The sequence below is a fragment of the Dipteris shenzhenensis genome, chromosome 27, assembly GCF_047967505.1.
Source record: "Dipteris shenzhenensis isolate YYH24624 ecotype China chromosome 27, Dip_SZ_1.0, whole genome shotgun sequence".
Taxonomy (NCBI): Eukaryota; Viridiplantae; Streptophyta; class Polypodiopsida; order Gleicheniales; family Dipteridaceae; genus Dipteris; species Dipteris shenzhenensis.
The window spans coordinates 25,335,867-25,349,342 of NC_141622.1; the positions used below are offsets into that span (position 1 = coordinate 25,335,867).

At 42.4% G+C, this 13,476-nt stretch overlaps 1 protein-coding gene across 7 annotated transcripts in view; it reads left to right on the forward strand.

The window, feature by feature from the left end:
- Nucleotides 1–10,003: 10,003 nt before the first annotated feature.
- LOC147884084 (uncharacterized) overlaps nucleotides 10,004–13,476 on the forward strand; it is a 36,541-nt gene continuing 33,068 nt past the window's right edge. For all 7 annotated transcript variants that reach the window (XM_087398285.1, XM_087398287.1, XM_087398286.1 and 4 more), the window contains exon 1: nucleotides 10,004–10,806. In XM_087398285.1, coding sequence (XP_087254411.1) covers nucleotides 10,609–10,806 — 198 coding nt within the window. In that variant the 5' untranslated portion in view covers nucleotides 10,004–10,608. The remainder of the gene's footprint in view (nucleotides 10,807–13,476) is intronic.

Here is a 13,476-nt window from a genome sequence, read left to right on the forward strand (position 1 = left end):
CTTGTGCCTACAATGCTTTGGATTTTGTACCCTCAATGTGCTTTCTAGGGTTTTAAACAACCCTATGTCCTCTTTCTATGCACCCCTATATTCTCTTCAATGACTATAAATGTTTTTTTCATTTTTACTGTTTTGTGAGACTTCTATTTGCTCAAAGGCTCTAGTACCAAGAGACGCACATTAATCTTCATGGTGGTTATATTGGACAACTTTGCATTCCACAACTTTGAAATTTCTATTTATTCAACCTATCATCTTGCTAAATCCCTATAGTATGCCTTCACTTGAACGTGCACTACATGCTTTTCTTTCCTTAGGTATCATTGAGGATGTTCTTCCAACAATTCCTGTGTTTGCTCTAGTAATCTCGAGATGTGCACAACACAATCTTTTGAGAATTGTGTACTTCAAAACTTTTGCAATAAGTCTTGCTTCTTCCAATGATTCTCAAATTTGCTAGCCTTGTAGCCTTCTCAATTGATGCCAATAGCTTGCTCAACTACCTCATCATCGATCTCAATTTTATTTCTCGAGCAATGCCTTGACTTTTACTTCATGTAGAGCTCTAATAATTGACTGGGCATATGAAGAGAATGAAGTAATTGAAGTCACTGGTGGGCACATGTTGTGTGGATAGGAAATCCATAAAAGGAAAGTATTCTCAAGAGGTCGGATGAAAAGAGAGGTGCCAGTGAGCCTCAAGGTAGGAATAGTGTTGAAGAGAGAAACATGTAAGGTTTATTTGAGTGACAAGCTCAAATTCATTGTATTCAAGGTAATATGAGTTGAAGAGTGCAAGGTGAAAGATATGTAGGGCAACACATGGGAACATTGAGACCAGCATGCATGCATATCTACACCACTAGATCTATAGTATCTATAGTTTACATGAATAAGGACATTTAAATTATAGTTTTTAAATCTTGCATAAGAAGGTTTGCATAGAGCAAACATGTGCCCATTAGAATAAATTACATTGCATGATGCTGAAAAAGTCTAGTTGCATCACATAAGTTATTGTGCTCAAAATTAAATGCATGATGGTTTAGATTCACCATGTGTACATGGCCAAGTTACATCATGAATTCATAACACACCAGTTCACTCAACCCACACACGTGTTGCATTCATCCCTTGTAGCCATAAGCTCTACAATTAGATGTCAAAAATTGCAAATAAGATACACATTTATTGGGCTTGATGTATATCCCCATGAAGTTGCTTATCAACTTACATGGACCAATAGGCAAGTTTGTTCTTCATTCTATGCTACAAGATTTGATCATTCTTATTTCTCACACAATAGTTATCGGAGTAAACTGCCTCACATTATTCGGTCATTAATCATATCAGTCCTCCTCCCTTTCTTCATCACCTTCAACTTGATTATTGATTATGCATAAGGTGTGAATTTCCTTTTAACTTAATACTTCCCATCTAGGCAAAGAAGAGCTCATAGAGGGAGCTAATACTAGGAAAGGATTGGGCTCTACATTGGACGAAGAAACAAGGTTTGAGTGGTAGAGGTATGCCAATTTCTTTCATTCGTATAATGGGATTATTGCGATTGATTGAATTCAACCCAAAAATCAGCCACCAAGCATTCTACATGAATCATCCATGTTTCTCCATATAACAACTCTTTTGGAAAGCTTGAGGCTTCATGAAGATGCAAGGCATTCAAGGCAAACCATTGAAAAGTGAGTGCATAAGATATCTAGAATCCTATATGGTCCCATAATAGATGTTAGATAGTGTCGCACCCACAAAGCGATTTCTAATGTGTTTAGGACAAGATTAGGAATGTTGTAAGCTTGCTAATTTTGGAAGGTGGAAAGATTACTAGTAGTGATGGGATGTTATTGGTCAAAAACTAGTTGAAGTTCTTGGTTTGATCATTGGTTTAAGTCCTGCACTAGGGCCTAATTGCAAAATCTTACATGGTATGTTTCTTGGTTGCATGAAGTAGAGACCCTTCGACAACTGAGCTAGTTGCTGGAAATTAGTTTTTTTTTAATAAACATTTTTCTATGTTTAAAATTGGCCATGGCAATACTCTTGGGCCTAACAAGCTCTATTAGAGATTAGTAAAAATTTGGGACTGGATTAAAAATTAATTACACAAACATGGCAAGCTTGATGGAGAGCTTAGAGCTAACACCAACATAAGGCTGATCTAGCTCTTCCCAACAAGCCAATCACATCAAGCAAAGTTATTGGAAACCTTTGACACCTCTAAACACATCCTATAATATCTTCACAAGAAGACTTAACACCTAGTCTAAGCTTTTGATGCTATAACTAGTTGATTCTATGCATGAGGCGTTTGTGCGTGAAAGATAGGATGGGGTTTGGATGCCAGTTCCTACATGTGACTTATGCTTTGTTTAGTAATGCATATACTACATTTTCTAATTGATGTTTAATTCATCCAAGCTACCCTTTGGAAGCCTTAATCATCATCGTTAAGAGTAATCAAGAGCATTGATTTGTCGAAGCATTGTGTTTATGAAGCAATAGATGGAGTATTAGCCAAATTTTTACTAATGATAGCAATCATAGTTTTCTTCTTACTAATGATGAACTAAATGGATGGATCAATATTAGGTTATCATGGCTACGTGGTTCTTAGAAAACTCCAAGAGCAAGGGAGTGCAACATCATCGGGCTGCATTTCTAATAATAGATTCTATCTTGTGAAGATAAGGTATTTTCTCACTTGAAATTATGGCTTAATTAAGCTCAAAAGCTAGGAAAATGTAAAGTACATGATGCATGCACCTTTGGGAGCACTATGAAGGCTCACTACTTTCTTAGGTGAAGATGAGGGTGAGTTCAATTAAAAAAGAGTGACAAATGTCTATTTGAAAATGTAATTCTTCCACTTACACAACATGAGGGAATAATTGAAACTAGGGTATTGCCATGTGATGTCCCATGTAGTCATGGCCCATCAAAGCATATACACATATTCTTTGTTACTAGTCCTTAAATGTGTGCCATACTTAACAAAAACAAGGTGCATAGGACAAGGAGAGGAGTGTTCAAAGGAACACATAGATGATTTGGGGTTGCAAGGCCCTAAATGAAAAAAATACATGCATTTTAGATGCAAAACCTTATATCGGTACATTGCCACCTTGGGTTGGACTTGTGACCATTTGTTTTCAATATAAAGAGGATGTTCCATATCTTTTTAGATTTTCACCAGGTCCTCATTTTGGTGTGGTTCATATTGAACGTGTTTGAATGCAGGCCTACAAAGATTCATGTGGACTCACACTCCATGTGGCGATATTCCACAACTCATCATAGACTTTAGAGCGCCTTGTCCTCTAATTTTTCTCTTGTGCATTTGGTGCATATGGAATGAGAATGCCTCCAAGAATAAGCAATAAGGGCAAACTATGCTTTTTAAAGAAGCCATTAGGATAAAATGATTAAGGGTCTTTAGAAAGAAAGGTTCTCTATTGTCAAAACCATAAGGATTAGACTCTTGGAGGATTTTTTGAAGTAACCACCTTAAATAGTGTTGATTTGTTTTTTGGTCATAGACTGCATGGCCATGTAGTTTTCTCTTGCATCTAATTGTTGATAATTTTTTTCTTGGCCACTTTAACACAAAGTTACGTTTTAGAAGAAATAAGAAAAGGCATGTGCTCTATTACCGTTATGCTACTTTTTGAAATAAAGATTAGGCTCTTGGAGGACGTGGTTAGTGCTGATTTGTTTTTTGGTCAGAGATGGCATGGTCATGTATTGTTCTCTTGTAGTTTGTGTGGTTTAAGTGGGACCATCCCATTTGGCATCCCCCGTGCACATTTGGCCTTTGTTTGGTTTAAGATCCCATCTCAGTGGGACGTCCCATGTGGTGCTTTAAGATCCCATGCATATTGGTGCGCCTATGTAGTCTCAGTCTAAGGCTTATTTACACAAAGAAGGGGAAAGACCCTAAAAGAGGCCTTTCGTTTGGAGCAACAAAGGGCCATCAAAGAGGCCATGTTCTTATGTGGTGGCTTAAATGACACAACAAGAAACACTTGTTGAGTGGCTCAAAAGGGGGGCACATCAATGGGAATTGATTCTAATATATACATAAACTTGTTGCACGTGAGCTTATAGCATGATATTTGGGTTTGCAATCTAATCTCGCAATTGTTAATATTGACCTCTCTAACAGAAAATGGATGAGGCTATCAAAGTGGAGGCTAGGAATCTAAGGGTAGTGTGGGGAACATGATGGAGGGCACAAATAAATCTAGCGGGGTGTGGGCAACATGATAGATCAGATCATGATGCAATGGTGAGAGGAAGAGCTTTTTGGTGGGGTAGAAAAAAAGGAGAATTATAGTCCAAGTAGCATCACACATGAGATACCAACAAATACTTCTTTCCAAATTGGCATCCATTTTAATTTATCGCAACTACTATAGCAGATATAGAGTGGCAAAAGTAAAGAAGACAAAGTGTGTTCCCAATTCCAATGCTTGGGAGGACAAGGAAGACAAAAAGTATCCTTCTAAAACAAAACAAAGAGTTAATGGAACTAAGTGGACAATTCACAATAAGTATTAAAGTCTACTAAATAGAAAAGAGCATGAATGCTCATGGCTACTACCTTTTTGCTTTTTAGCTGGGGAATATGCAGGAGGTAATTAACCAAGGGGGGGGGGAGAGAGAGAGAGAGAGAGAGAGAGAGAGAAGGGGGGGAGGGAGGGAAAGATATATATATATATATATATATATATATATATGTAGAGAGAGAGAGAGAGAGATTGCAAGAGAAACTCACACAAAATGGAACAAACCAGCACAAGTCCTCGCAAAATACTTTTACTCCCAAAAACCAGCTCAAGTCCTTGCAAAAGACTTTTACTCCAAAAAACACGCAAGGTAAGGGTCACGTTTACTATGAAACACAATGAAAAGGGAGGATAGGGGCAGTTGCTAGCATGGCAATCATCAAGGGTAGAGGGGATGGGCAACAAGGAGGCAAAGAATGAGGTGGGGAAGTGACTAAGGTGGGGCCCCCCTTCTCCCAAAATATAGGGCAAAGGGTCAAAAATCATGAAAGGGTGAGGGGCTTCCAAAAACACAAGGGGGAGGGTGATACTTGCATGCACATGCATGCACACATACTTAGCAAGGGTAGGCAGGAGGAATGTCATGTTTATATTTTTTGGAGAACCTTTGTTAGCTAAACCTATTATTATTTTTAGCTAAGTGCATTGATTGATTGCATTTCCCCCCTCTTATTTACTATCTTTAGAACTCTCTCTCTCTCTCTCTCTCTCTCTCTCTCTCTCTGTGTTTCTTTTAGCCTTTCTGCTAATCTTGTTGTAACACACTATCCATAAACCTTGAGGTAGTGCCCTTGAGCATTCATCCTCTCTTGTTTTTGGGAGTCCCAAATATTTATGTAGTTTGGTAGGTGATCCCAACTAATATTCCATAGCGTTCAACTTAAGATATAAGTTAGGACCATGAACAATAGTGATGGGATTAAACCTATGTATGTACTCAATTTGAGGATGGTGATATCATGCTTGTGATGTAAGCACTAATTTTATTGGAAGGCCCATTGTGTTCACACAACCAACCACCATAGGGTATGACAACAACCTATATAAGGATCGAGATGGAGATCCTATTGTTGTCATCCCCATGTCTTGTGTGACACATGATGCTCCCTCTTATATTGCATGCATTAACTTCCTTCAATTGTTCATGGATGTGCCTAGGTTTAGGAAAGGCCACCCATATTCTTTCGAAAGATCGGGTAATTAATACCATATACCCCTAAAGGACAATTATTTTGTTACTAGTGCCCATTTCCTCTCATGCAAATGTGATTGTGCTTTCATTGTAAGACAACATTGGGATATTGGTTCAATGCGAAACTCAAATCTACGTTTGCTTCTAAAGGGGCTTCTCCATGCTTTGCCAATACCACTAGTAGGTCTAGGACACCACTAGGAGGATTGCACATCTATCTTTGCAGAGTGTCGTCGGAATTACAAGGAGGCTTGCAAAGCTAGGCTAGAGGTGTAGGTTGAGGTTTGCTAAGCATAGCCTGCTGGGTATTGTGTTGCCCAAGAAAAAGGCCAGTGACTTGTGGTTGGCTCCACAGAGAGCTAAGGGCTACCAAACCTTTTGTAAGGTTGGAGATTGAAGGTTGGCAACACTTAGTAATTTTAGCATTTTGCCCTACAAAGCCCTACGGTTCCATAACATTGGTAGCAACCATGCAAGGAAGGTCCTTAAAACATTGACTAAGCTTCAAAGCTTTGGCCTAGTGGTTTGGGCATTGCATTAAGAGGCACTAATCTCTCGTAGTTCCAACAAGAGCCTATGAGTGGTCTTGTAGAAAGAAGCCGGGGGTGGGGGGGGCAGGTGTTGGGGGGGGGTAATGCTTGCCATACACATATGTATGTATCTACACACACAAATATAAATATAAATACAAATATAAATATACATGAATGAATGAATGAATGTGTGTGTGTGTGTGTGTGTGTGTGTGTGTGTGTATGTATGCATGCATGCATGCATGTATGTATGTATGTGTGTGCGTTCATGCATGTGTGTGCATGTGTGTGTGTAGACATACACACACACACGCGCATACACACTTTTTCACTTGATCATCACTTCACACACACACAAACACAAAACCCCCCTAAAATTATTATCCCCCCATTAAAAAATAAAAGTTTAATTTTAGTTTCCCCCCCTTTTTTTCCCATTTTATTTCCACATCCCCCATTTTCTCTTTTAGATTTCTCCCCCTCCTAACTTTTGAGTGTTGATTTAAAAAAAAAAAAAACCTCCCCCCCAGTCTCTCTCCATTAAATTTCCCATGTCATATACATGCACACTCTTGATGCCCACAAAAAAATTGCCCCCTCCTAAACTCCCACTCTCTCTCACACACACACATATCCAATTTAGAAGAGTTTCCCAAAGTCACACTTTCTCAACAAACTCTATTTTGGTAGGGACCATTACCTTAATCAATGATTGACTACTGGTGATTATGCTTTGGAAGGTTATGGTATCGAGACATAGTCGCCTTATGGTGTAATAAATTTGAAATATTTTATTATTATTTTGATTGCAATTTGGTTATGGATTAATAAATTCTTCTCTTTCCCAAAAAAAAAAAACTCATAAAACACAAACACATGAAGCATAGACAATTTCATATAGTTTATCCAAAATGTCCATTGGTAGTATTAGACTTACGCCTTTCTTGTTTAAGCTATACTCGTGTTTTTTGAGTCAAGTTGCTTTGATATGTTCCTCATGCATGTAGTAGTAAGCTACATATCCTCTAATAGTATGCAATGAACTTTGGCACTCGTGCTTTATGGTCCTTTTATAAGTCCCTAGGCCCTGATCAAGTGTGGCTCCCTATAATATATGCTTTACTTACCACTATGAGGGTTTGACTTGATACTGTCCAAATAACTCACGCGTATCTCTTCACCATGAAATCAATTATCAAATTTTGAAACCATGAAACCATTGGTTATGCATCGGGCACTTTGTTTGAATGATTTTCACGATGCAATTCAAGTAACATCGTGTAAGTTTGCGTGAAAGTATTGCACACGCATTGACAATGTTTTTGTCTACTTGTCGAGCTACCTAGTGATAGATGTTTGCTATCATAAACTTAAAGGATAGCTTAGATTTGATGTCACGATTCTAGTAAGGGTCATACTTTACCAAGACCCATCACTCTTTGAACCCACGCTAGATTTGGTAGACTATCTTTAAGAAGATAAGGCTAACTATGTGATTTATGAACTGGCCAAACGGTGGCTTTGAATTCCGAACGGCACATGGTTCTACTTAAGCCATAGCGCATCCTGCCTCCTTGTTGGTTGCTCGCGGTAGCCTCTTCCCATTCTACAGTCTTCCACCTCCTCCTAGTCGTCGCAATCTCTTGGTGTAGCTGCCTGTCGTGAGCTTACACACACATGTGCGCGGGCGCACACACACACATGCTATACACACCTCCCACCCACGAGAATGCTTGAGAGTGAGGGGTAGGCCTAGAGGAGGCCTTTGCGCCATAGAGTGGACCCAATTTTTAAGAGGGGCGAAAGGCCAACCTGACGCTTGTGCTAGCTGTCACTATGTGATTAGAGGGCATTCTCGTGTTACAGAAATACACCACCCTTGGAGTCAACAATGGTGTTCTCACATCGTTTTTCTGCCTTTGCGCCAAAATGGAGCCCCTTTAACATTGCAAAATTGGGGGACGAGCTCTTTCAATTCAAGACCAGGGAGACTAACACATTGGTGCTTTTGTCCTACTTGAATGTTGTTAGACAAATAGCTTTTGCAACTCTTAGCGAGCACGCGGGATAGAGCATCCATGATTTCAGCTTTGTTTCTCTCCTAGAGTTCCACTCAAGAACATTGCAATTGTGAGAAGCATGTGAGAGAAGGCACGGAAGCAAAACCTAGTCCTTGTGATTGAACACACACACACACACACACACACACACACACACACACACACATAAACACTGCACTCACGCACCCACTCAACCACCAAGTCACGCCCTTGACCGCAGAGAAAGGTCCTTTATATCACAAGAGGAGTGTGGGTTTATGATGGACCGAGGTCAGGTCATAAAGGTCTGGAGTCGGTGGAGGATTAATCTCCGCCATCCTATCATGGCCCTTTCACATTTTCATAGATGGAATCTACCCACAATTAACCATCCTACGAACATAACTTGCCCACAATTAAACTAGTGGACACATGGCACAGCGCAAGGTTACAACAGAGATTGCAAAGTGCAGCAACCAATCACACTAACCGAAGAGCTTCGACTAGGCGCAAGAGAGTTCGCTCAGAAATAGGCAATCAAACCCCATCACACAATTGACTGACCCTCTTACTATAGTCAGCTAGGAGATGCCTCTCTCTAACCCTCCATGTGGGGGAATGAACCAGGGTCGAACATTGTGGGCAAGGAAGTGCCTGGAATGTGGCTCACGGTCACGTTCAAGTCGGATTTTGAGCACTGTCTTGCCTGGGAATCGATAGAGTTGCAAGCAGATTCCGAGCGCTTTACTGTCCCAAAATGTCCTCCCCTGGGTCGACGGGGAGTAAATCTTCCCTGTCTAATCACCGCACATTTTGAAGCGGAATATCATGTTCTGAGTATAGTTCTTTGCCATATGCGCACAATCCTGTAGCGATTTCAATCCAAGTGCTTGCGATCACAGCCCTTAGATCAAGCTATTGACGTGGCCCCCCACGGTCGACAACCGAAAATCTGCCATGTGTGATGCTCGGCCAAGCCACCCACCTGCCACTACCTCAACCGTTAACGGCTGGGGTCGGCCAAATCGTGATCCAAGCCGCCAATCGAGATCTTTTAATAATGGTAAAATGTGCCCAACATTATGACCAGCTCTTTGACGAGTCTACTGGCTATTTCAAGTACACACGCATGATCCAACGGCCCGCGATGAGCACCTTACCACAACCGTTAGATCAAGTCTGCCGTTTGTCGCCACACATCAACACCTGCAGCTCTGCTAGACAACCAACTCGCCACCAAACAAACCAATGAAATCGTGTCGCCCTCCTCCATCCGTCCACGGGCCCCCAAGTTGCAAATGAATGTGTGACAAGTGTCACCGCCCTCCCCCATCCATCGATGGCCGAGAATCACCGACGGTCGACGATTTCGATCGAAAGCTGACGCGATTGGCTCTCGACCTAGCGGTCAGTTGTCGATGCCACCGGTTTCCTCCCGAGAATCGCCTTTTGACGGCGATTCCCTACACCATCCGTTCGGGCTGCCACGTATCACTTTCCGCGTGCCTTCCTCAGGGGGCATGCCGGGCCGGAAAGTGCGCGGAGGGGGTGTCCTCCCGGCGTGCATTCCCCTAGGCAAGAGGGGGGGGGGGGCTGGTTGGGTCTATAAATACGGAAGGGCGTAGGCTTTGAGGGGGCATTTGTGCACCCGGCCGGCTTTCAACCGCTGCTCTGCTCTGCTCTGCTGCGTCGTCTTTTCAGGTTCTTCTTCTTCTCTCGTTTTCCTGCTTCGATTTCGCCTCTTTTCCATCTTCGCCGCAGCAATCTGGTGCCAAATTCTGCTTCCCCGCCCCTGATTTCCTGACTTGGCTTCCGATTCCCGTCTCCTCCCTTCAGATTTGCCTCAATTTTGCAAAAAATTTGCCCTCAGTCCCTCCCGTACGTCTCCCCTTCCGGCCTGCTCCGAAACCGCAAGGAAATAGGGTTTCACTCCGGTTGGGTTTTGCTGCGTTTTGCGCATATCGTGTATTCATCGCAATCTGCATATTCTAGTGCGTTCTCCACCGGTATGAAATACTCCGATCCTTTTCCGTTTCCTACCCCAAGCCCGTTAAGAGATGCCTAGAACAGCTGTCCTCCCCTTTTCTGAAATTCCCCGATCTTATCAGTAGGAGCTGAGTTCATGTACATTCTTCTGTTTGTCGTCCTTGACGCGGTTCGATGAAAAGCTTTTTGCGACAGAGCTCGAAAGTTGCATAGGAAGCCCTGAACTGATCCTCTGCTAAGTCGGAAGGACAGAACGGGAAAAGCAAGTCCTCAAGATGACACCGAACAAAAATTGCAACGGTGGCATTCTTCTGTCTTCTGCGTTACCCAAGCAAACTGCTTTTTCAGCAGCAAACACTACGGCCTTCCAGAGGCAGTCCTATAGACTGGACGTGACGCAGGCATCCCGACTACCTTCTACTTGCTGTTCCAATTCGAGTGCGGACGTCACAAGGCAGTTTTCTTTTCAAGAGGTGGGATGTGGTCCGGCTATATCTTGTACAGCACATTCACTAATAAAAGAATTTGTCGTGGGTTAGACGCAAGAGGTAGTGATTCTGGGATGTTATTTGTCTGTACAGACTAAGGCTACCATTAACTTTTTTAACTGGATTTGAGGAAAGGGCCTTTCTGAACCATGAATTTAAGGCGAGGGTAATAAGTTTGGGATGAAAAGTTTTATGCTCTGCCTCTCTTCTTGCCTGCCTGTTTTTCACATGGCCGATAATAACTTTGACAAAGGATAAACAGCTTGCTGTCTTTCTTGCTTGATGTGGTTCCAAGGATTCTTTCTTTATTTGTAGAGGTGTTGGATTTCTTAGGTTGACGCTCTCCCTGATTTCACCTAAATTTTATTAGAGAGAGAGAGAAAGAGAGAGAGAGAGAGAGATGTGTGTGATATATGCTTTATGGGAGCCAAAAATGACATTACAATGTTTCTCCATATCATGTCTCTTAGTGCTAGGTGCGGTCTCAAGTGAGGTGTGTGTGTTAATGCTTTTTGTTATGATGTAGAGATGACAAACGCTGGTCCTGCAGCAAATACTATTAGTTGCAGCTCTGTTAACTGTAACGGGAAACATTTTAATGTGCTCATGCTTATGACCAATCTTGCTAGGATGCGTGACCTTTTCAAGACCATACTGTGATATCTTAGGATCACACAATTTTTTCCTGGCTGAGGCTGAGGCTGAGAGAGAGAGAGAGAGAGAGAGAGAGAGAGATGCACCAAATATTATAAGTTGCAGTTGTATGGAGAGAGAGAGAGAGAGAGAGAGAGAGAGAGAGAGAGAGAGAGATGCACCAAATATTATGAGTTGCAGTTGTATGGATAGTTGTAATGGGAAACGTTCTAATGTCTCATGCTTATGACCAATCTTGCGAGTATGTCCTCGTGCTCATGACCAATCTTGCAAGGATGTCTGTCCTTTCCAAGAACCTACTATAATATCTTAGGATCACACATTTTTCAGGTTGCCAAAGAGGCTGTTTGTCCTCACGATGATGTCTTTCTCCTTGTGGTTGATAATATGGCATACGAGAATTATTTTGTCCTCTTATTTAAAGAAATTTATTTTTCAAGAAAGAGATGTTGATGATACTCCTATCCCCTATAAAGTAGTGTGGGTCCCCTATAAGTTAGGGTTGGAGTAATTCTTATGTCATATGCCTATCCTCACTAGACTGTGCATTCAATTATAGGCATGCACCAAACGTGGAGGGAAACTCCTCCATTGCTTTGCGAGGAAGTTCATGTAATGAGGTAATGAATGTGTTTGCATTGAGCCTCTTGTGTAGCCTATGAGGGAGTGACACACTTTGTCTTTATGTCCTCCTTCCATGCATGCATTCCTGTGAGCTCTAGGCGGTTGAGCCATCTTTAGATTGTTTCCTCGAAACATGAATGTGACTTGCTTGTCGTTTCTAACCAAATCAGGGTTTTTGCCGAGGTGATGTTCACTGGCATTTTAGTAAAGCGGTTAAACTCAATTAAGCCATGCAAGGGTCTTTGCAAGCCATTTTCAACTCTCGCAAATAGAACACATCATCATCATATAGCTGGTAAATGAGGCTTTAGTGCCGCATTTAGTCCTATTATAATAATTGGTATGATTGCGCTAACCTTGAGCAGGTTGCGTTGACATAGAGCAGGTTGCATTGATGTGGAGAAGTCTTCTGGTACTTGCCATTGTCGTAGGAGCTGCTGACGACTTGTACGACTAATGAATGAGAGAGAGAGAGAGAGAGAGAGATTAACGTTCTCAAGAGGCGAGAGAGAGAGAGAGAGATTAACGTTCGCAAGAGGCCTCATGGGCCTATGGGAAAAAGTACAGAATCAAGTAACTCATACAGACTACTGTGGGCCGGGGCAAAGGGCTCACTAAGGCCCTTGCTGAATACTAAAATGCTATACTAGTACAAAATAGCAAAAAAGTAGCAAAATAGCTGAGTGGCATGAAAATATCAAGTGCTCAGAGCTAGAGTCCCAAGTGCATGAACCGGCTCCATGTATCCAAGCTCCATGATGGCTCTCTGATGAGATGCAAAGAGCTCACGTATCCGCATCTGTCGAGATGTCTCCCGTGGTGGTGGAGGGCGTGGTCTCCTCGTTCTCTGGATCCGATCGGCTACGTCAAGGGTGATGCCTCGCCTCGGTCGATCTCACCTGAGGAGAGCTGAAACAGGTCGAACCTCGATTGTGTGTGCTCTTGTCGCCTGTCGCGCCGTGTACGGTCTCTGTGTCCCTCGCCTGGTAGTGCTGTGTCGGCTCCCTCCATTGATCCATATATCTCTCATGTCGGCTAGCTCCTCCTCCTCTATCCTAGAGTGCCCTGGGGCTGAGTCAAATGCATAGAAATCCGTGACTTGTCTCTGTGCTCTGTCTACCTTGGTACCCTGTGGTGCGGTGGTCCCATCCTCGAGCTCTCTGATATGTCGTAGTAGTGTCTCCCTGTGTTGTCGCATCTCCATTATGTAGAGCCCGGTCTTGGAAGTGGATGAGTCGTGAGAGTGGGCCAAAACCGTACCCCTCCTGAAAAAGGCAGTGGTAGCGTCCTCGGATCTCATAGTAGGCTGGGCAGACACATAGAAAGTGCTCCTTTGTCTCGACCACCCCCATCGTGCACAGCTTGCAAGTCCGTTGC